At 35.8% G+C, this 24,649-nt stretch overlaps 2 protein-coding genes across 2 annotated transcripts; both read left to right on the top strand.

Annotated features, from left to right (window-relative positions):
* LOC149529305 (disease resistance-like protein DSC1) lies at positions 1 to 20,392 on the top strand. The gene is made up of 8 exons (XM_089808130.1): positions 1 to 241; positions 359 to 466; positions 17,473 to 17,786; positions 17,989 to 18,173; positions 18,277 to 19,406; positions 19,530 to 19,808; positions 19,954 to 20,242; positions 20,346 to 20,392. Exons 1-8 carry the CDS (start codon positions 86 to 88, stop codon positions 20,390 to 20,392), a joined length of 2,508 nt encoding a protein of 835 aa, XP_089664256.1. The 5' UTR covers positions 1 to 85.
* LOC149529304 (uncharacterized) lies at positions 19,681 to 23,421 on the top strand. The gene is made up of 4 exons (XM_089810545.1): positions 19,681 to 21,081; positions 21,302 to 21,856; positions 21,960 to 22,469; positions 22,589 to 23,421. Exons 1-4 carry the CDS (start codon positions 20,458 to 20,460, stop codon positions 23,300 to 23,302), a joined length of 2,403 nt encoding a protein of 800 aa, XP_089666671.1. The 5' UTR covers positions 19,681 to 20,457; the 3' UTR covers positions 23,303 to 23,421.
* The last annotated feature ends 1,228 nt before the right edge of the window (positions 23,422 to 24,649 follow it).

Raw genomic sequence — 24,649 nt, 5'->3', positions numbered from 1 at the left:
TCTTTTTGTATTTTTCAAAGGTTTTGCCTTTCACAACTTTCTCATCATCTTCATCCTCTGTTTCTTCGCTGCTTTATTTTTCAAAATGTCTTCCACGCCGTCTTCATCTTCGTCCTCTGCCCCGCCTGCCACTGATATCATCGATGAGATTCTAAACACGAAAGCGGATAAGCCCGACTTCGATCTCAGCCGATTCGTTGCGCAGATCGATGTACTCGTGGCTCACTACGAGGCTCAGCTGGTACAAATCACCCCTGCGCTAATTTTCTTCATTTCATTTGGGGTTTTCTTTAGTTCATTTGGGTTTTTCCATATCTTGTACCTGCTAAACAACACCACTTTGTCTAACAATTTCCAGCGGAACAAGAAGTCCATCAGAGACAAATTGAGTGAGCTGCCCTCTGCAACAGACGCTTCTAATTTTGCTGATCAGGTGTCAACAAATGTGAAACTAATTGCCAATGAGGTAGGTATAAGCGTCTTGTGAATATTTGTTTATGTTTTCCATCAATTCTCGTTGTGTAGGGAGTTATTGTAACACCGGTGAACAATAAAAACGTGTGTATGAAGTATTCATTACATTTTAGTGTAAATAACTTGTAACATTGTTATTCACTGTTTGCTATGAGATTATTCTCCATCATTTATTGATATGGGATTATTCTCCATCATTTATTGATATGGGATTATTCTCCATCATTTATTGATATAGGGAAAGGATCTCGTAATTATTGGGGGCATTATATCAGTGACCTCCTCGTTCGTTTGATCTTTTAATTATAGTCATTAAAACAGAGGCACAAGTGCCAAAGTTCCCATCTTTAAGTGTTACATTTAACTGCTAACTGCGTAGTTAAAATTAAATATAAGAATTAAAAATGATCGCATTCATTGTAGATTGTTTCTATTGTTTCATTCTTTATTATCTTGCCTCAACATTCCATGTCCCATGGATTCCGAGCAAACATTATGTTAATTTTATTAGATATCAGATTGAGGTTCCTTTCACAATCTCTTAATAATCCTTCCTGCAAACATTGAGGTTCTATTGCACTGGCCTCAAAATACTTTATGTTAATTTTATTAGATATCAGATTGATTGTGAAGAACAATATGAAATTAGAAACAAAAGATGGCAGGAAAATAAAAAGTTTGCATAGATATGAGACTTGTAAAAATCCTATATAAGATGCAAATTGTTAGAAGAACAAAGTTCAGAGCCTCATGTCCCAGAAGAAATGCATACGCTGCATGTTAAAGAATTTTCTTAAATAAGCTGACTGAGTCTGTAAACAAATTTGTAAGAAAATTAAATTAAAAATTTACATAGAGTTGAGATGTGTTAAACCTCTATAAACCTCAATTAATAATATCAACGAAGATCAAAGTTGTGCATTACAGTTAAAATATAGATACTGCAAGCTACAGATTTGTTTGAAGAAATTGCCAGAAACTAAAAAATAATCTGTAAGAAGATATGTATACAAAATTGGTCTTTTTGCCAAGCATTAGAAGTGGAGCATTCAGATTTCAACTCAGAAAACAGAGCATGGAGTATTCAAATCCCAGCTTGCTTCTCTCTCTTTTGTTTTGCCCAACATCATAGATTCTCTGTTGTCATAGCTAGTAATGAAAACTAATTCTAAATTTCCTGAGCATTAGAAGTATGATGGGATATTTCTTTTAAAAAGCGACAGAACTCACCTCATCTTTCAGCATGTGAAACAATGTAGACTCTCGTACATTGTCGAGTCCTAGAAATAAAATCGTTGCCTCTTTGAGTGACAGGCCCAAAAAAGCTAGACTTCCTAAAAACCAATCCAGACTGATGATATTAATATTTTCCAACCTTAATACTCGTAATTCTCATGAATACTTTGATGGGTTTTAATGGTAATCTTATAGGAACCAATATTTTATGGAAAGAAAATTTTCTAACCCTGAAGCTCAAAACTGAGAACTGCTAACAAGAAGATTACTAGAAGGGGTTAAAAATAGCACAAAAGAAATGAGTAGAATAATAGCTCTTATGGAAATAAAACACTGACATTAAAATATTGCCCAAACGTCTCTAAAAATTGAAGTTATAATAATTCCTTACTTTTCAAGTTACAATTTTCAAATCCAGTGTCTTTTGAGCCTAAAAACTTCCTCTCTTCAAGCTCCATAAGCTTAAATAAAATTACCTGAAACAAAAGAAAATAATAAAAACGGCCCAAAATATTGTACGAGCACAGGAGGAAGATTACAATTTCAGGAATATAATAACCATGAAAACAGAAATTCATGTTTCTTCTTACCTAAAAAATAAATCACCTTTAGATTTAAAAATAAACATACATCGAAAAATATAACTAAAGAATTCATTAAATATTGAAAACTTCAGCCAAGCCTCTTTTCCTCCGACTTAATGATAGAGGGCCACACCACCCTACCAACTCATAACCAAGAGTGCAACAATATGGAGACCAAAAAAAAATGCTTCACAAGAAATTTTATTATACTTGAAGATCCTTACAACACCCACAAGATGATATCAAGCTTCTCTTTGAGCTTCTCCTTCCACAACTTCTACTTCTCAAGTTCCTACTCCTCGAGCTTCTATTTCTTGAACTTGATTACAAATGATAATAAGCCTTCCTTAAATAGGCACTTCTAACCCAAGACATTACAAACACAACCAATGTGGGATAAAAGGTAAATACAACTATCTTTAAATAAATATTAAATTCCCACCCAAATACAACTAAGCACTCAACAAATACTAAATACATGATTTATCCAAAACCTTCTAGAATTTCCACCTACACAATATCCACAACATTCTAAAACTTCCATAACCTTCTAGAATTACAACTAAGCACCATCATGTGGCCCAATTAGAAAATTACATTTCTTTTATGGACCACAACAAATATTAAATGCAAGATTTAAGAAACTTTCCACAAGCTTCTAAGATGCCACCTACACACCTCGATTAATGTAATGACAACTATTTTTTATTATTTTCTATTTACGCCACCCACGCACCTTGAAAATAGAAATTCCTCTTTTCTCCTTTCTTTTTTCCTTTTTATTTTTATTATTTCTCCTCTAATTTTCGTCACTTTTCTCTCTCCTCCAGAATTAATTTTTTTTTTTTTCTTAAATTTTTACATTCAGCATGTCTCCCCTTTATTTTGGATGCAAGATGCTCCTGCATCACTTAATACGGCTTGGAATGAAATATCTGGCAAAAAAATCAATAATGATAAAGACAAAAATTTAAGACTTTTCTTAGACGGAAAATGCCACAACCCTAGAACATCCTCATGCAAATACTGTAAACAACTAGAGTCTAAATAACCCTCTAAACAAAAGCATTCACAAGAAAAATAGCTAAAACCCCGCTGTCACAAGATTACTTACATTTGCCACATCATTAATGATCTCCCTGAGAATTTCCAATGAGTTCCTGCCAACAAGGGTTACTTTGTACCAATCTGCAATGCAGAAGAAAATATCACTAAGATTTTGTTATGCAAAACTTCATGGTGATTTTTCTATAAATGAATGAGCTGAGTGAAACGGTTTCGAAATTTTAAACAATTACTAACTAGAGAGTCATGGAATCCTTTGAACACAGATATGCACAGTGATGGATTTGTTGAAATAAGGGAGGGAATAGGGTATGGATTGATTCCTCGATCCTGCCATACATAAAATGCTTGTGCTGAAATAAATTTAAGGCTTTGCTATGTGGGAGAAAAATCTAGAAGAAGTGACGGTCATGTTTCCTTTTTACTAATTAAAATTGTACAATATTAATTTTCTCATCGCTATTTTATGTGACGGCCAATAGAATTATTTAATTCTTATAAACATATTAAAATGAATCAACTATACAATACATAAACTGATTTAAAAATACTGAAATTTGATTTGACCAATAAAATTATATGTGCATCTAACGATTCTAATAGTTAGCTGGCTATGCTAGGAACTAAAAATCAATAGCTATTAACATATGTATTTATAGGGTGTTATATTTTGGATTTTTTGGTTGGTAATTGGTCAATTTAGGTACTATTATTACAATCGAATCCAAAATAAGCATCTTTCTACAATGACTATTAGTGTCACGGGGCTGGATTTAGCTCATGCCGAGGACGAGTCTTGTCTCTTAAAATATCCAACCACATTTGTCACATGTGATCACTACTTTTGACTCCCTTGTTGGTTTGACCATTTTTGTTCACCCAGACTACGCCTTACCTGCAATCTTCATCAAGTGCCTACACACCCGATTGCCTTAACATACACCCCTGTGGAATAGAAGCATATGCTAGAATCCCATGGTTCTACTTCCTTTGATGCACCATGCATGCATGCTCGAGCTCCTAGCTCTACCCTAGTTTAACCCAAGCTAAACCCCTTACTTAAGCCCTATACTGTCTTTGCCTCAGTGTCCCCCATAAGACAACCTTGCTCCAACACCAACCATATGTGATGTCAAGTCCCCTAATCTTTTTATCACCCGTGATCACCATCATGCCACTCCTTGAATGCCCAAAACTTCCACAACTCCTCTTGTTATAGTACTCTTACTACCTTAGCCAAGCACTGCACCACTGTACTAAGAATCACCACAACTCCCTAGATGAACACTGCATCCACCTTGAGTGACTTAGACTACTGAGTCCTCCCTTGCACACTACACACACACCACCCTAGCATGTATACTCGGTACCCCTAATGCACATTTGAACATCTCCTCTACTCAAAACTTGTATGCTATCCTAGCACACCCCTGTCTCCATGAGGCTTCATCACTTATTAGGCTCCCCCAACTTGCCATGAACCTTGAAGCTCAAACCTATTCTCCACAAAACTATTGACTACCTTAGCCAAACACTAAATCCAAACAATGGGCCCCAATTGCCTCAACACCACATCTATGTCTACATCCCATTGTTGTTGAGCACCTTGTTACTCATGCATCCACTGCACTCAAACCAACCCTTTGTGCATATACACAATCTTAGTCATCTCAAATTCCTTTGCAATACATACCTACTTGAGCACCATGCTCTTGTCCTATGATTCACCCAATCCCTTGGATGTTGCACTTCCTTCCAACTCACCTACACCACCATAACTTCACCTATGATCTACTAAATACTCATTTTAGTCATGCACCACAACCCATCATTACTTGCCATACATCATGACCTACCTCTTCGAGACATGCCCTATAACCGCCTCTTTAGCTACTTAATACACATTTGTCTTATGGCTTTGCTTGTAATGTTTTGTGTAGTGCAGTGGGAGGTTTGTACAACAGCAATTGGAGGGGCACAATACGGTGGAGTGAGTGGAAGTATAGTAGGGAGGGTTGATGGCCATACGTTGCACAAACAGGAGACCGTACGGGGGTAAGGAAAACGCCTTATGGTGGTTGTAGGAGTACGGTGGGGGAAGAGAGGAAGATGTATGGTGAGTGCTGGACGTCTATACAACAGGCCGTACTTGGTGTGGATGAGCAACAGGAGCAATGTACGACAATGTGTATAGAGGGTGAAGGCTGTACGACCAAGGAAGAAGCAGTACGGAAATGACGGGAGGCCACATGGTTAGGTATCCAAACCTAATATAGAATTCAATTTGGTTCATACACAAAACACAATAGATCTTGATAAAATCCACACAATAATAGAGACTTGGATGTGAATAATAATTGCCGAAAGATGGTGCTTTGATCCGATTTGCTAGGACCAAGCGAAGAATTACATGCAACAACAAAATAGGGTGAGGGGTGAATCCCATTGAAACCACAAGGCCAAATAGGGAAGATATTTCACTTCCGAAATGGTGAAATAATCTAGAACTCCAACAGGAATTCGCAGTACATAGAAAATAATCCAAAAGAATGCCTAAAACAACCTACAAGAAGGCCTTATAAAGGGCTTCGGGGAAACTTCTCGAAGGATTGCAAAATAGCAATAAGTCGACAAGTACAAAAATAACCAATGGGCCCGAGAGATTAAATACATTGATTCTCAGCCATATAACAAAATATTATTATTTAATAATATTGGGGACATTACAGTCCTCCGTGCCCAAATATTGCTTGCCCTTAGGCAGTTGCAAACTTGGATGATCTAGAATTTGCTCACCTTCCCAAGTGGCATCCTCGACAGGAAGATCCTTCCATTGCACAAGAAACTCATTAATGGTACAAGACTTGAGCTTCTTCTCCTAGACATCTATGATCTCTGTTGGTTCTAAAATTAGTTTCCCTTCTTCATTAATGGGAGGTAATTCCTTCGACATTGTGACACGTTATCCAATAGCCTTTTTTAGTGATCACACATGAAAAATATTGTGGATTCAACTCCCTTCAGGAAGCTCCAATTCGTAGGCAACTTTTCCTACCTTTCAAACCACTCTATAGGGTCTGTAGAAGCGTGGTTTTAGTTTCTCCTTACCAGATGTCTTCAGGGAGGATTGTTTAAGTCGAAGGTATACCAGATCACCCACCTCATAACTTCTCTCAATTCGATGCCGGTTTGCAAATATCTTCTGTTGATTTTGAGCCCTTTGTAGATTTTCCTTGAGAGATCTCATGATATCTAAATTCTCCTATAGCCAATCTTTAGCCTCGGTGCACAACTGTCTCCCAATGCCAAATCCATGAATGATGAAGGGTCATAATCATACAACGCTTTGAAGGGTGACATGCCTATTGACATGTGATAGGTAGTGTTGTAACAATGCTCACCCAGATGCAACCAACACACCCATGCCTTTTGCTGCATTGAAACATAATTCCTCAGATAGCCCTCCAACCATTTGTTCACAATCTCAATTTGTCCATCTGATTGTGGATGGTAGCTCGTACTTGGTGACAACTCCGTTCCCGCTAGCCTAAATAACTCCATCCAAAAATTGCTAAGGAAACAACTATCTCTGTCACTACTATATTTTGTGGAAGACCATGTAAATGAAAAACCTCACAAAAGAACAACTCGACCACTTGTGGTGCTTGGTACCCAGTGGAAATGGAAAACAAATGGGCATACTTGGTCAAACGATCAACCACGACAAAAATGCAGTCCTTCCCCTGAACTTTGGGTAGCCCAGTGATGAAATCCATTGAAATGCTTCCCCACTTTTGATCAGGGATTGGCAATGGTTGGAGAAGTCCTGTAGGTAGGGTATGCTTATATTTTTTTTGCTGACAAGTAGAACATTCTTGTACATATTGTAAGACGTCATTCTTGAGGCACTTCCATGTAAAACGTTCTTGGATTTGCTTGTAGGTTTTTGGGTATCCTGGGTGTCCAGCCAACAGTGAATCATGCATCTCCTTTAGAATTCTTTCCTTCCTTTTGGACTCGGGTACTAGATAAATCCTGCCCTTGTAGTAGATAATATCATCAACCACCTTATGCCTATCATCTTGTACATGACCATCCATCAACTAGCAAGCAAATGTGTTCTTGGAGTATTTAACCAATAGGCGTTCCTTCCAATTTGCTAAAAATTCAGACAATGAACATATTGTAGGCCTCCTTGATAGAGCATCAGCCACTGCACTATGCTTTCCTTTCACATACTCAATATCAAAGTCAAAAGCTTCAATTTTGCTCACCCACTTCTGTTTTCGTTCATTTAAATCTTTTTGTTCTAAAAAATATCTTAGGCTGTTGTGATCTGTCCGCATCACAAATTTTGCCCCAACAAGATACTGTCGAAACTTTGTTAGTGCATGCATGATTGCAAGCATCTCTTTACCATAGATGGAGTACAATTATTCTGCTTCTGAGAGTTTTCAACTCTCGAATGCAATGGGGTGACAGTTTTGCATCAATACTACCCCAATACCTTCTCCTGAAGCATAACACTCCAAGATGAAGGGTAGATTGAAATCGGGAAGTGCCAGGACCAGGGATGAACTCATAACTTCCTTCAACTTGTCAAAAGTGTGTTGTGCCTTCATATCCCAATGAAAAGATCCTTTTTTTGTCAGGTCTGTCAGTGGTGCACTAAGTTGTGAGAACCCCTTCACGAACCTTCTATAGTAATTGCACAATCCAAGAAATCCACATAGATCAGAGAGAGTTTTGGGAGGTGGCCAATCCAAGATGGCTTGAATCTTTTCCTGGTGTACTTGAACCCCTTGAGCACTGATTATATGCCCTAAATACAATTTCTGTGTCATTCCAAACTCGCATTTAGATCTCTTGGCAAACTGTGATTGTGACTCCATAATTTCGAGTGCTTCATCCAAATGCCTCAAATGTTCCTGCCATGTCTCACTGTAAATAAGTATGTCATCAAAAAACACCAATAGGTACTTTCATAGTTGCTTGTTGAAGATGTGGTTCATGCATGACTGGAAAGTAGCTGGAGCATTGGTTAGACCAAATGACATAACTAGGAACTCATAATGTCCATAGTGGCAACGGAAGGTGGTCTTCTCCACATCTTCGTCCCTCATGCGGATCCGATGGTATCCCAAACGAAGGTCTATTTTGGAAAAATAGAGTGCACTATGTAACTCATCCAATAGTTCATCGATCTTGGGGATGGGGTACCTATTTTTAATTGTTTTCTTGTCTAGTGCACGATAGTCCGCACACATTCGGAGGGTTCCATCCTTCTTCTTAACCAAAACTACTGATGATGCAAAGGGACTAGAACTAGGCCTAATCCATCATTTCTCTAGGAGTTCTTGGATCATTTTTTCTATCTCCTCCTTAAACCTTTTTGGATGGCGATAGGGTGTAGTGATGATGGGTTTGGCTCCTTCCTCCAACTCAATGATGTGCTCAAATCCTCTATGTGGAGGGATGCCTGGAGGGATGTTGATGAAGACCGTACTATGGTTATCCAACACTGTGTGAAGCTCATCATCTTGGTGGTCGATTTGTTGTACTTTCATCAATTTTGTTGATATCAAACATTGTATTGTCCAAACAATGTCATCATGTCGAAGAATAGCTTCCATCCATTGTGCTGAGATTTCCTTCGGCCCTCCATTTGACATTCCCCTGAGGACCACCTACTTTCCATCCACTTCGAATGAAAACTCCATTCATTTGAAGCTTTGTGTGTACTCGTCCAATGTTTCCATCCATTGGATGCCAATAATTACTTCCATGTCATCTAGATCTACTACAAGGAAATCTTCGGTCACCGTATGGTTTCCCATGGTAATGTTAAGTTCTGGGACCAAATGGGTACATGATAGGAGGTTTCCTTCGCCTACCTTGACTTGGAATCCCGCATGTGTCTCCTAGTCAAACCTCTTCGTTCCACAAGTGATGAATTAATGAAATTAAGTGTGGCCCCACTGTCCAACATAGCTATGACCCGTTGTCCTTGGAGAGTTCCTCGTACTCAAAAAATAGTACACCTCAGAGTGCTCGCAAGAGCAATGGTTCCTCCTTGACGTACTAGTGCAACAATCCTCTCTGCATGATTTATGTTTCCCTCTTTTGCAATTTGTTGATCATCTTCTTTGACTCGTGGTTCCTCATCCTCTTCATTGTCTGACATCACTTCTATGTAATGCATCTTCCCCTTCCCTAAGCATCGGTGTCATGGTTCCCATGTTTCCTTACAATTAAAACATAGCTTCCTTCTCCTTAGATCTTGTCTCATAGCTTCATATGTTGATTGCTTCTTTTGAGGGGGCTTGTTGTCTTTCTCCTTTGAAACGATGGGTGGCCTAGTATGTGAATAACTTTTAGACGAAGAAGTAGATGTTGCCATGTCCCATGCCTTCATGATTGCTGCCACAAGTGTGTCAAGGTTAAAACCCTTCACCCAACCCTTTAAGGGTTCAATCAACCCATCCATGAATAAAACAAGTCTTCTCTCTGAAATGTCTGTCACTAGTATGGATAGCCTCTGAAATTCTGTAATGTAGCTCTCTATTGATCCAGTTTGCTTTAGTAGTGCCAACTCCTTGAAGTTAAGTTCTAGATCCCTTCCGTCAAAGCGATCAATAAGTCTCTTTGTGAACTCGACATATGAAGTGATATGATTATGATCGAGGGTGACCATCCCATGGTGCCACCATTCATGGGCAATTCCCTCCAAGTGAAGTGCTGCAAACTTGATAGCCTCTTCTTCAGGCATGGGGTTGAGCTAGAAGTATGTACTAGCCTTTTGAACCCATGCTCATGTTGATGTATGCCCAGATCCATCAAAACATGATAAGTTTATCTTTCCAATCTTTCATCTAATGTCATCATTGTAATCACCCTGCCTCCTAGAATACCTCATCTGCAAATCCACATAATCCTTGAAAGATGGAATTGATCTTGCATTTCAAGGAAAGTAGGCTCTTGCTCCCTAGGTTGTTTTAACTGTCATGGAAATTTTGGCATCGTTGGTCATGTGTGGGATCCCTCTGTGTGAAGCCTTTCATTGACAGAATTGTCACCATGCCCATTGTGTCCTCCATTTGACCTTCCTTGTGCCGGAAGTCAAAGGGTCTTGCCAATTTGATACTACCCCTTCGCCAAGGTCTCACAAAGCTGTCATGGTCCATTTAACAAGGTTTCACTGAGTTGTTGTTGTCCACTTGTCAGCTCCCTTAGAAGTTGCACCATTTTAGCACTTGATTCACCCATTCTTCGTACTGATCCAGATCTTGGCAGCATCCAATATCACCGAAAGGCTGGCAAGATCACCAGCTTTGATACCACTGTAAAGGTTCGTAAGGTAGCAATTGGAGGGGCATAGTACGGTGGAGTGAGTGGAAGTATTATAGGGGAGGGTTGAGGGTCGTACGTTGCACAAATAGGAGACCATATGGGGGTAAGGAAAAGGTCATAAGGTGGTTGTAGGAGTACGGTAGGGGAAGAGAGGAGGATGTACGGTGAGTACTGGGCGTCCATATGGCAGGTTGTACTTGGTGTGGATGAGCAACATGAGCAATGTAAGACAATGTGTATGGAGGGTGAAGGTTGTACGACCAAGGAAGAAGTAGTATGGAAATGACGGGAGGCCACACGGTTAGGTATCTGAACCCAATACAGAGTTCAATCTGGTTCATACACAAAACACAATAGATCTTGATAAAATCCACACAATAATAGAGACTTGGATGCGATAATAATTGTCAAAAGATGGTGCTCCAATTTGCCAGGATTGAGCAAAGAATTATATGCAACAATGGAATAGGGTGAGGGATGTATCCTACCAAAACTACAAGGCCAAATTGGGAAGATCTTTCACTTCTGAAATGGTGATCAATCCAGAACTCCAACATGATTTCACAGTACATAGAAAATAATCCAAAAGCATGCCTGAAACAACCTACAAGAAGGCCTTATAAAGGGCTTCGAGGAAACTTCCTGAAGGATTACAAAATAACAATAAGCTAACAAGTACAAAAATAACCAATGGGCTCGAGAGATTAAATACATTGATTCTTGGCCACATAACAAAATATTATTATTTAATAATATTGGGGACATTACATAGCTCACTTTGAGCACTCCCTTGGAGCGCCATATCCTGATCACTATCTTGGACCAACACAACCCTTGAGATATCTTACCTTAATGCAAATCCAACCAACCAAGCAACCTAGATGTATACCCAGCGCACCACCCCCTTTGATATCGTTCTACATAGATAATTGGGTTTGCCACACATCCCCCACACAACTCCCCATAAGTCCCCAATGCTCCTACTTGAACAAATTGTTTGCCTCCTACCACAAGACTAGGTATTCTACTTCCCTAGCGTCTAGATCTTAGACAACTCATGTTGAGCCATCACCAACATTGGTTCAACTACTCCACTTCACTAAGTTAGGGACCCTTGCATTGTCATCAAACCTCACCATATCATGATAAGGCGATGCTACTCTGCTTCACTCCTAAAACTATATGTCGCCTCTATCCCATCTGAAGACTAGAGGGAAAGACTACTCTTCTTCATCCCTCTTGAGGGAGGTTGACCACTTAAGTCACCCTTGATGCACACTGACACTTACCCTTCATGGTACACCTCAGCTCAGTTCCATGCCTTGCCTACACCACAACCATGCTATTGGGAACAACACATAAAACATCATCTCATTGAGGAAATTTTTGAAGAAAAAATCATAATAAAAAACTGAGGGCACAATGTCTTCTATTGCTTAGACATTTTGTCAAACAGTTCACAGTTAATGTTCCTCATGCAATGGTAGCATTCAAAACATTCTTTGCTCACATGGAATAGCTAATTCATTGCAAAACAGAGTTGTCAATTTCATACAACCACGTACTTTGGATTCTTTTCTCAACTGATATTTTATTGGATGGAAGTAAGCATGGGTTACCTCACCTTGAAGAGTTCCTCTGTCATAAAACAATGGTATCAACCTACTTTGGAAGGGTTGGTTTTCAAAATATCCTCAACCCATGTGGAATGCATGAACCATCACACGTAGACATTATTGTTTTCTCACCATAATAGGCTTTGTCTTTATTCATCAATCCATCACTCAGTAAGCAACGAGTTTCTTTTTTCAACATACTTTGCATTGGAGACGCCTAGCACTATGGTATCAGTTACTCAACTTCACATTCCTTCTATGTGCGATTGGGATGAAGTCACATGGCCCTTGAAACTTATAATAAAATTCTTTTATTTTGGATGGGATCTGCTATGAGGTTATCCTCATTTTCTTTGCAACATTAGTTTCAAACACTTTGCCTCCTTCCATCTTCATTTTCAGATACACACCTAAGACTTTGAAATTTTATACTTCTGCATAAAATGACAAAATGACATCTTTCTGAGCGTACTCATTGAACTATGCACCATATTGATATTAATTTCACCTTTGGTGTGGAGGAATCAAAAGTTTCTCAACTAAATCATTGTATTTTCAAGGACTCCAAATGAATCTCAATTGTGCAAATGACCTTTCATATCATGAGCCTTCGGTGATAACTAACTCTTATTGAGATTCATTAACTTCATAACTTTTAACTTCTTACATTTGGGCAAAGAGGTTAAGAATTATTTCCAAAACATGTGTTTTGGGTCTCTTTCTTAACCTTATTTATATTTGGGGGTTAAGGTTTGGTGTTCAAAATGTGTGTTTGAAGTGCTTTGTTTTAGCTCCTTTTTGGGTAGGGGGGTTAAGGATTTAAATTAAATTACTTATTTTGAACCACATTTCTTAACCTCTTAATGTCTTAAGGGTTGATATTCCGATTGAAAATATGTGTTTTGAGAGCTTTTATTAATGTGTCATAACTTGGAGTTAGGTGGTGGATTTTAAAAATGTAAAGTGCTAGGGGGAGCTAGACTTGAGTTGGAGGCATTAAGACCATAAAATTATTGGAGGTTCTTTTAAGGATTGAATTGTGGCACACTTGAACACTTTTTGATTCAATACGATAGAAATTCGCATAATCTGACGATTAGAAAACCAAGGCAACAAGGTCAATTGCCTCAATATTAATCATTGTGTTCTTTCATCTAAATTTGAGGAAATGAAAACTAAGGAAGCTGAGAAGGTTAATGTGCAAGTTGATCTCGTGGTTCCTACTTCTAGAGGTGTTAAGGAGAATCCTCATGGACCCTCTATTTGTGCCCTTTGGACAAAAGATGAAAAAAAATGATGGGAGATTATTTAAATCAAAGAATGTCGAAGGCATTGAGAAGATGAGGGAGATTTATGATAAGAAGATTGGGCATGTCGTGGACTAGAAGATTAATAATCTTGATACCACCCACGTAGAATTATGGATCACAACCATAAAGTGGTCAAGGCCTCCAAATAATATGAAAACTTTGGTTGCTAAATTTGAGAAATTCCACTATGAAAAGACCATTGTGGACCTAGAACAAGATAAAGAGTTTGGTATGAAGAAAGAATCAAGTCAAAGAAAGAGGACTAGGGAAAGCACAAAGACGACAACTTTGAATCCACCTTTGAATAATTGAGAATTGAGGAATGTGGCTTTGAAGATGAATCAATTAAAAGACGAAGCCATTGAGACTTTGAAGAATTTTGGCTAGTTTTGTTGTGTATGCTTTTGATCCAGCACAAGGTTTCTTGTATTGATGTTATGTTCATTTTTTTCAGGGGTTGGGTTGGGATTTGCTTTGAGACTTTTATTCTCTATTAGTCAAGTTGTTTTTTAAGTATGTTCAGTGTTGCTGAATAATCTTTATGTAAAGGGTTTTAGGTCCCTTCAAATTATAGTAGAAAAAGAGACATGAAGACAATAATCATCTCTCTCTCTCTCTCTCTCTCTCTCTCTCTCTCTCTCTCTCTCTTTATATATATATATATATCATTTATATTTTAACATCAATTTTTATTATTTAATATTTTTATTCAAAAATGAGATATTAAATTATATTTTATGTATTTAATATAAGAAATATCGAAGACAAATAATATATTTTGTGCAAATATTTTATTTAATATATTATTGTTAAAATAGTGAGCAAACACAATAAAAAGTAAATTCACCTACACCATTCAATATGGTACTGTAATTTATATACAATTGGATTGGCTTTCAACACATTATTTCATGGCTTTATGAGTCATATTTTTGACTAAAAGACTTTCTAGGGGTAAGCAATTAATCAACTAACCTACTAACTAATTATATATTCTAACAAGAGCTTTGAGAGAGCTTGAGTCCCTACCTTTTGCAAGGGTTGAGCAATAGATTGATGTCAAGATTCCTAGGAAACATGTCACATTTCTACTTAGATGAACATCATACATACAAAATTTGATTAGAGCTTTGTTGTTCCAGCACATGTCATCGCTTATTGTGAAAGTAGAAGAATTATCAAAATGTTCTTTAAAAACAAAATTCACAAGACTCCTCGAAGGGAACATGTTGGAGTTGATTGGTAAATAAGGATAATTAAGTTTTTTAAAATAAATTATATTTAATTTCTAATGTTTGTGTATGATGTGCCAACATTTAAAAATATTGACTAAATTATTAAAATATTATAAAGTATATATATCTTGGGATCAAGAATATAATAATTATTAGTATAAAAGATATTTTATTATTTAAATTGTAACTTTTTCAATGACACTTTCTTATTTTTTTATTGATTTAAACAATAATTGATTTTATTGTTAATATTAAAGATAATAATATTGTTAAATTTTCTATATAATATATATATATATAAATCAATACAATATATAATTTTAAAATAATTATATTTTTTAAAGGGCTTTTAAAAAGTAAACAATAATAGTAATACAATTTTCAATTTTAAAATAACTTAATTATATATCATGAATTTTGATAAAAATACATTTTTATTAGTATTTATTATAAAATAAACAACCACAAAATATAATATAAGTGAAACAAAATTTGAATTAAAAACTAAAAACTTTAAATTATACTTCTTGGATTATATGAAATCTAATCTATATTAAAATAACAAATATAAAAATTACAATACAATAAAATATAGTATGAAAACAATTGTAAACAAGAGCTCCTTTTGAAAAATAATAACCCTTCAATAGGCAAATGTAACCATATAGAATCATTGGTTAGAGTAAAATTTAGATTAAAGTTAGAAATTACATTTAGTTATTTTTGTGAGAAAATTGCAATAACATTATTCTATTTTTTTTTAATATTAACTATAGAGAGATCAAAAATATATATATATATTTTTAATATTAATATAGAGAGATAAAAAATATTATAGAAAGTTCATAGTTGCTTTGAATATTTAATTTCTTAAACATGTCTATTCTTTAAATAACTCCCTTTTTTCTATGTTTTAAAATAGGAAAAAAAATAATTTTTCTAAGATCGAATTAAATAATCTATCACTAAATTCTAATTTTTCAATTTATTATAAAACATCTTAAAAAGTATAATATATATTTTTTAAAATCCTAAAGTGTTGAAAATCACTTGTATATTGATAAATTACATAGAATAATAGAATATGAATGCAAATTTTGTTTTGTTAGAATAATTTTAGAGAGTTAAAAATGCCTATGTTCATAAAATTGAAATCAATTTAATAGTAAGAAATATTTTAAATAAAACATATGTTTTTAAATGATGAAAATATTAACTACTTGATAATTATTTGAAAAAACATTTGAAGTAAAGATTGAAATATAAATGTTTAAAGTAAAACATATAATGTAAAATATTAATTAATAAAAAAAAAAAAATTTGAATTTTGTATATGAGCAATATTTTGAACATTTTTAGCCATTACAAATTTGCCAACAAATCTGTCAAGATTCGTTGAATTATTACATTAGACTGACACATGCTAATATCAATAGAAGGCTTGACAAATGGATGATAGAAATTACTAAAACAAAAGTAATGGTAAGAAATAAAAAACTCTCAAATAATAAATAACAATGAAAATACAGTTGCACTCATTGGAATACGAATCCAAATATGATAGGCTGATAACACCTAAATAAACTTAAATGAAGTACTTATTAAAATAAATTTAAACTGCTTGCCTCATTCAACGGAGAATAATCAAGTTGATAGTGTTGCATGTGAAGAACAAACATTGACTTACTAGCAGCTTTTTTTTTTTTTGTCTTTATACTATATTTCATTCTCAAAAATTCGATTTTTCCACGAAAATGGTTTGAGGCCAATCAAAATTAAGAAATTAATATATTTTATAAATGAATTAAAAAATATTAATTTTAAAACCTTAATTCTGTCTAATGTTTTTACTTTGAAAAAAATTAATTCTATAATAGGAACATTAGTTGCTAAAGCAGGGACTAATAAATTAAAATATTGTACTTATACAGTCTATGCCTTAGCAAGGAATCAACCCATTCCAATTATCAAACAAACAGTCAGATCAAAGTGAAATGATTTACAAACAAATCAGAGCCCTCTCGATGAAACCTGAAAACTCCCAAAATTCAGATTTGAATAATTCGCCAGCAATCAAGAAACCTTAATTTGATTCTCCTTCCCTGCCACGATCAAGAAACCTGGATGACAATTTGACCGGCATAACTTGCTCCGGAGACTTCCAGAGGTTTACTGGTTTTCGTTTATTCTAATTTTTCGAGTCAATAAGTAAGAATTACCCCAGTGAGATTGACCTCAGCCAATCAGAAAAGAAAAATTAATCGTGAAAAATTAATTTCAAAATATACTTGCTTTTTAACTTTAGGAATGCCTTAGATCTGATTATAAAATTTAATTGTGTAGCTAGTGGGAACATTTGACTAAAAAATATAATAGAAATTAACTATTCTTTTAATTAAACAATGTGTATTAAGAAATTTTATTTTGTTTATAAAATGTTTTAGTATTTTTTAAATATTTTTTTTGATGAATGGGCCTTTTTTGTGAATAAATACTTCTATTGGTTTACTGGGTATAATTTATTTTATTGAGAAATGGAAGAGTAAATACTAATTCTACTTATTGATGATTAATTCATTTCAATTTGTATTTGGTTTTGTAGATAAAAGAATATTCTGGAAACACACATGAAACAAGTATTAGAGTATTGAATACCATTGGAAGTGTTCATTGGGTTGCAGTGGGTTTCTTAATGGTGGGCGCAGTTTTGCAAATTGCGGATACAATTGAAAATAACAAGGAAGAGTGTCTAAGACTTTTTAAGTCTATGATTTACTTGTCAAAAGTAATCCTCCAACTTTTGAATGTTCCAAGTTCACAAAAGGAATTGCATGGTAAATTACGCAAGTCTATACAATTAATAGTGGAAGGAGCCATCCAATGTTGTTTGCAAAAGAAAAGGAAAGGACTTGAAAGGTGCATAATAATTTCAAGTTTGAACAATTTATTTTTAAGAATGCATAAATATATTTATATTTGTCTTTTTAATTCTCTAATGTGAGGAGTAACATTCAAAGAAACTACCATAGTTTTTTAGATTAAGAGTCTAGTTTTTAAGATATTATTATTTCTATACATGAGACCATAAAATCTTTTTGTTTAATTGAATAATGTACAGATTTTGGAAAGGTCCAAAGGATAAACAAGAGCTTCAACAACTCAGCAGAAATATAGAAGACATGCATGCGGAGCTTCATTTACAGATTAGTGCCTCTACTTTCAAGGGTGTGCAAAACATAGGCAATACATTAATCTCCTTAGTTAGTCCTCCACCCCGTATTCCCTCCCTCAACCATGATGCAGGTAAAAACATCATCAACTAATTGTTTTTGAGCTATTATTTAGTTAGTAATATAGGTGCTATATTGACATTTTGTGCCATTTCACATGTCATTCTTACTAGCAGTTGGAATAGAAGATAAAATTAAAGAAGTCATTGAAGAACTTGATTGGGAGAGTGATAGTGCAACATCAGCAGTGGTATTATATGGTGTTGGTGGGTCTGGAAAGACCACACTAGCAGATGCAGTTTATTCCTCTCTAAAAGACAAACTTCATGGTTGGAAATATTGTAGAGTTACCCTCATTCAAAGCCTAGAAAAAAACCCCAAAATAGAAAAAATTCAATCCTCAATTTTGAATGATTTGACTACCACCAAACATAATGTAAGAGATTACCAAAGTGGACAGCAGAGCCTAAAAGAAATCATAGAAAAAGAATCCGTCTTCTTGTATATTGATAATGCTTTGTATTTAGAACCACTAGAAAAGCTTTTGCCCAAGGATTTCACAAGTGCAAAGAAGTTTCGATTACTTCTAACAGCTAGAGAAACAAATGTCAAAGGAATACTTGAGTATTGTAGGATTGAACCTTGTAAACTCTATGACATAGGATCTCTTTCTATTGATGGAGCTCTTGAAGTGCTATGTAGGAAAATTGATAGAAAAATAGAAAAGGAGTCTATATTGCAAGAAAGACCTCAGGTGAGGAAAATAGCAGAGAAATGCAGTTGTTGTCCATTATTTTTGGAGGTCATTGGAGCTTATATTCATCAACGGGAGAACACAGTTGATTCTTATGACCGAGTATTGTGTTGGCTAAAATCTGGAGATGATTTTGGTGGCAGTGAGAAGTATAATTTTGATGAGTCAAGAGTTTTGTTTTCCTATGATGGGCTTACTTCAAGTAGCAAAGAAGCATTCCTTGACATCTGCTCGTTCTTCTCTTGGCGGTGGCCGAAGTGGGAGTGGGAAGAAGAAATGAAATGCTCACAAGAAGAAGCTCTGATCAAGAGGGATGGAAAGAAAAAGTGGGAGTGGGAAGAAGATGAAAAGAAGATAAATTGGGAGTGGGAAGAAGTTGCATACATTGTGGGAGAGGAAGAAATGAAATGCTTACAAGAAGGAGCTCTGATCAAGAGGGATGGAAAGAAGATAAAGATTCATGATCTCATTTTAGCAGCTGGTCGTAATAAATCAAAGCAGACTCGAATAAAATGTGAAGAAGATTCTTCTTTGATCTTAGAAGATAAAGAGGTATGCATAAATTTTCATTATTAGATATATTACTTCTTTTAATTTCTTTACACACAAGCTTTATGAAAAATTCCCTCCTTGAGTTATTATAACATGCTTGAGAGTGTCTCTGAATTTCGACAGCTTGCTTCCCAAGTAAAGGGAGTTTGGATGGAAGATCTGAGGCGTCCCTTGTTTATATCTGCAGAAGAGTTGGACGCAATGAGCCGATTCTTGAGAATATTTTATGCAGGCAATCTGACCGTTGTGAAGGGAAAATGCAGCAAACAATTTGACCAGCTGAGATTTCTTCATGTGGGCGGTGGGATGTGCGGCTTGCCAATCGATATATTCAAACTCAGTCATTTGAGATACCTATCAATACATGAATCCAAGAAGGATTTCATTTTGAGTTCGTCCATGGCAAGTGGTCAACGAATTCCACATAGAAATAATTTATTTCTTCCAAGTTTTCGTATTTTCCAAATGTTTAGCTATGAATTAATAATAATGATGTTTAGTACTTGTAGTATGAGTAGAGAATTTAGATTCTTCATCTTCATTGCAGAATTTTCCATATTTAAAGGTGCTCAAACTATTTGGTAGCCGAATACATGGAATCGCGGAAATCGGGCGTCTTGGTTCATTAAAGCAGCTGGAATTGGATGCATGCAATGCTGATGGAATTTCTCACTGTTTTCCAAATTTACATAACCTGCAAAGGTTGAAACTGTCCCGATGTCAAGACCTAGAAGAACTGCCCGAAGCTCTTGTCAAGCTCCGATATCTGGAGAGGTTGGATCTGAGTCATTGTCGGAATCTGAAGCAGTTACCAGCTGGATTTGGGGAGTTGACCAGTCTTATTGAGCTTAACCTGTCATCTTGCAAAAATCTGAAGCAGTTGCCCGCTGGATTTGGGGAGTTGACAAGTCTTACTCAGCTTGACCTGTCATGTTGCAGGAGTTCGCAAGAGCTCCCGTGCGATCTGGAAAAGCTCACCTCATTAGAGTCATTGAATATAAGAGATTGTTCCAGTCTGCTTTGCATTCCCCATAACCTTGGACGCTTGCAGATGTCTGCGTTTGGATCTCGTATATATTTTGATGGCTTTTGGAGTTTGAGTGAACTACCAGAAGATACTTGCAACAATACAATGGTCACATATATTTCATTAAACTTATGTTCTAGTTTGAAGAGGCTTCCCAGCAGGTTCGGTGAGCTCACTTGCCTGCGATGTTTACACATGAAACATTGCAAGGGCTTGTCAAGCCTGCCTCAAAATTTTGGGAAACTTAGTTCTCTAGAAACATTAGATTTGTCAGGATGTGTTAAACTGGAGGAATTGATCCGCGACTTCCATTGCCTTGCAGCTCTAAAATACCTGAATCTGTCCAGGTGTGATAGTTTATGCAATCTTCCAGACCGTTTTGGCGAGCTTAGCTGCTTGGAAAGCTTAAATCTATCAGAGTGCTCTAGTTTAGTAAAGCTTTCTGATGATTTCCATCTTCTTCCATCATTAACAACACTAGAACTTTGCAAATGTGAGAATTTGGCTGGTGAATGGATGGTTAGTTTGGGGAATATCAGGAGCTTGTGGCGCCTCGACATTGCTGGCAGTGAAAGAATGATAGAGTGTTGGATGGAAATGAAAAGGCAAAAGGAGGGGAGCCTGGTGGTGGTAACAGACTTCCGTAAGGTATAAATTGTAATTTTGTTTAGTGCTAAGGCCCTATATATTTAATTTGGTGCAAATAATTATTCTTTGTGGAGTTCCATTATTGTTTTGGCTACCAATCTGAATTTACAGGTGGCCTTAGATTGGATATGTTTAACTTGTAGAATCACTTCTTTTCTATTTTGGTGCGAAATTTTAGAGCGCATTGCATCAACTAATTCTAATTGCATTCCAATTGCAGGGTGAAGCAAGGGGAAGGGCTCTGTTGTTGGAAGGGGTGCTAGCAAGGGTATTTGATGAGGAAGGGCTTCTGCTTGACGCAGATGAAAACCCCTTCCTTCCATCCTCACTTCAACCACAAAATCCAATCATCCTCATCATTGATATTCGCGATGGCTTTCGGCGGTACGAAGCATTAATGAGAAAGAACCTGCAGCAGATGCAGGAGAATTCAAAAGAGTTGCAAATCATATATGTTGGGATAAATTTTAAATCATTAATATCTTCTGAGTGTGCGACTCTCAAAATCGTGGCTCATACGCCTGATAACTTCAGCACTTCCTCATTCTATCAGAAATTATCCAAATCGTTTAATGAAACGGGTAGCATTGCAGTTTTCCGTAGCACTGATAAATTAGAAGAAAACAACTTAAATTTCCTGTCGGCGTGGGAAGACATGTCTTCTAATATGGAGGCCTTCTTAGGAAACACTCCGAGAGAGAGCCACCTTGAATTGCTAAAAGAATTGCTGGTAACTAGAGAAACAGATTATCTTTTGCTCAGTGGAAACCGTCAGGTATTGGTTTCGAGTAATTCACTTTTAATAATTTAATGTCGTTTTGATTGGGTAGAAATATTTGAGGCTAGCTTGTAAGAGTAAAAGAGAATGATGATTGCAGGTAAAGGTTGCCGCTTTACAGGGGAAATTGATATTACTGCTCATCACATCTCTTGATGTAACAATAATGCGCACCTCTGCCCTGAAAGAAATGTATGTGAAAATGCAAGAGAGTGGCTTCACTAATAACTCGGTAGAAGTAGTTTGGGTTCCAGTCATACGTCAAGTTAGAGACACGTGGGAGGAGTTTGAGAGAGCGGCTGTCAATGCTCCGTGGCCTTCGGTACCAGATCCATGGTTGATAAAGAAGAGAACAGTGTCTTTTAGTGAGGCACAGGGAAAATATATGTATGGCATTCTTATTGAGCCATTCGTTTGTGTGGTGGACGAGAAGGGAAGGATATCAAACAAAGATGCAATGCCGATGATAGAGAGGTGGGGAGTGGAGGCGTATCCATTTTCTGAAGCTCGTGAAGAAGAACTGATAAAGACGGAGTGGGAGACATTCAGATTCAACTCTTCATCCACTTTGCAATTCGTCTTTCAAAATATCGAGTTTCTCTCAAACAAGGTGAGTTTAGAACAATTGTAACCTTTCACTTCAGCTATGCGCCATAAATCTCCGAGCTTATTTATACTAAATTTCTTAATGATTTCTTCATGATAAGAAATTGGAGTTTTTGGTGATAGGCCAAGGAGGTGATGGATCGTGGTGGAGTAATGACGTTGTTGTGCGTGGGTGTATTTGAGAAGATGATAGAGCTCGCCCCTCACTTGAATTCTGCTTTGACAACGTTGGGAATGGAATTCAATGTGCTTTATGTTGCCTACCGATATGGAATCAGTTCAGATGATTATGACAAGGCTTGTGAGAAGCTCAAAGAAAATGAGTCGGAGATGTGTGGCATAGCAACACTCTCCTTGTCTGATATGCAAAGATTTTGGCGGCGTATTAAGTATTTGCAAAAGGACTTGATGAATGGAATGGGAACAGATGAAAGGATAGTGAAGGTGAGAAGAATGGTGCTGGGTCTTGCTAGTGCAGATACTCAGTGGCACCGGGAGCCAAGAGTACTGGTGGTGGATATAAATGGTGAGATTGTAAGTGGGAGGGGAATGGAAGTGGTAAAAGTACTGAGTGACGGTGAAGAAGATAGCAAGGAAAATTTGGTGGCGGACATAAAAAAGAGAGGAATTGAGAAAAGTATGGATAGCAGGTGGAGAGATGGAATCACCTATCCCAAACATGATGCCCAACATCCTCTGCTCCTACTACACTTTCGTGATGACATTGCCTGCAGTTTATGCAATACTAAAGAATCCATAGGATATCAATGTAATGTATGCGAAAAATATGGAATATGTTGGCCGTGTGCAACTATCTCAACTACTAAGTATGGGTAGGATATCAATGTAATGTATGCGGAAACATAGATTGTGTATGATCTATCTGAACTACTAATTATCTCTTGAGTTCCAGTTGAGCGTTTCTAGAATTTATTTATATATTCTATCTCAATTTGAAAAACACCTGGTTATATTAGTTTTAAATTTTTTTTTTATACTTGGTGCAAATTAAAATATTATTTATATATTTCTAAAATAACCTAAGAACTTAGTTTTCCACTCTTACAAATAGAAAAAATGGAACCATTACAAGGAATTTAAAATAGGAAAAAATCAAGGCATCCTTTTATATATTGATTCATGTAAAGTTAGATGTATAAATATGTAGAGAAATTCATGTAAAGTTAGATGTATAAATATGGAGATAGTTTGAAATTACTTTCATTGATATTTGAAATTGCTTTAAGAGTTGGAAGTATAAACAATGTCACTTTGGATGAAGAATTTTATCCATGTAAGAAAGATATTAAAACTATTTTTATCTAACGCGAAATTTTAGAATCTCTAAAATGACAGTGTTAAATCTCTTTTTTTAATATAATAAGAGAGGAAAAAGCATTGAAGTATTTAATCCTAAAGAATAGCTATAGAATCCTAAATAATTATTGTAATCTTTTACAATGCCTTAGAAATTAGCTTTTCTATCTCTACAAAATTTGAGATGAATCTCCTAGTAAATTAACTTGACCAAACAAAGGTTGTATTGCCTTTAGTGTTTTTGGAATGAGAGTCTTGTCAATTGTTTCTACTTTCATGCTTTATTTATATACCATTCTTTAAATTAGTATACAAGAACGTTACCTTTTGTCAAATCAAATGCGAATTCTTTAGGATTTAAATTTTTTTAAAATTATTATGGTTTGTCAAGAAAACTTTTCTAATTTATGATAATAATAATTATCTTTTGTCCTTTTGGAGTAGTTTTCAAATAAATTTGATATAGTACTATTATGGTATCAATGAATTGTGTAAATACAACATCTATATACCTTTGAAAAATGCAACTAATGCATTTGCTAAACCAAATGCAATTGTTAGATCTACTTAACTTACACAAGGATTAGTAGAGATAGTCCTATATTATATAGAATCATCTTTCACTTGGTTATAGTGTGAGGATCCATTGATCATGTATAACAACTCACATCCAATTATATTTTGTAATATAGCTTCTAGGTTTGTCAAGGATAATTGTTCTTTTAATAGAGGACACCCTCAAATTCCTAAATTCTAGACACAATCCAATGTCTCAATTTTTTTTCTTATAGGCATGAAATTCAAGTTACAAGTTGACTAATAGGCTTTTTAATAACTCCATCTTTGAGATTCGTGAATTCCTCGAGC

This window comes from Cupressus sempervirens, chromosome 11 (genome assembly GCF_028749045.1).
Source record: "Cupressus sempervirens isolate cs-2001-9-10 chromosome 11, ASM2874904v1, whole genome shotgun sequence".
Taxonomy (NCBI): Eukaryota; Viridiplantae; Streptophyta; class Pinopsida; order Cupressales; family Cupressaceae; genus Cupressus; species Cupressus sempervirens.
This window is presented reverse-complemented; position numbering and strand designations above follow the sequence as displayed.

Excerpts from the sequence above, each read along its gene's own strand:
- LOC149529305 (XM_089808130.1), top strand. The coding sequence starts at position 86 with ATGTCTTCCACGCCGTCTTCATCTTCGTCCTCTGCCCCGCCTGCCACT. Across the intron at positions 19,809-19,953 it reads TCATTTTGAGTTCGTCCATG|AATTTTCCATATTTAAAGGT; the intron begins GCAAGTGGTCAA and ends TCTTCATTGCAG. Across the intron at positions 20,243-20,345 it reads TGGATTTGGGGAGTTGACCA|GAGTTCGCAAGAGCTCCCGT; the intron begins GTCTTATTGAGC and ends GTCATGTTGCAG.
- LOC149529304 (XM_089810545.1), top strand. The coding sequence starts at position 20,458 with ATGTCTGCGTTTGGATCTCGTATATATTTTGATGGCTTTTGGAGTTTG. Across the intron at positions 21,082-21,301 it reads TGGTAACAGACTTCCGTAAG|GGTGAAGCAAGGGGAAGGGC; the intron begins GTATAAATTGTA and ends TTCCAATTGCAG. Across the intron at positions 21,857-21,959 it reads TGCTCAGTGGAAACCGTCAG|GTAAAGGTTGCCGCTTTACA; the intron begins GTATTGGTTTCG and ends TGATGATTGCAG.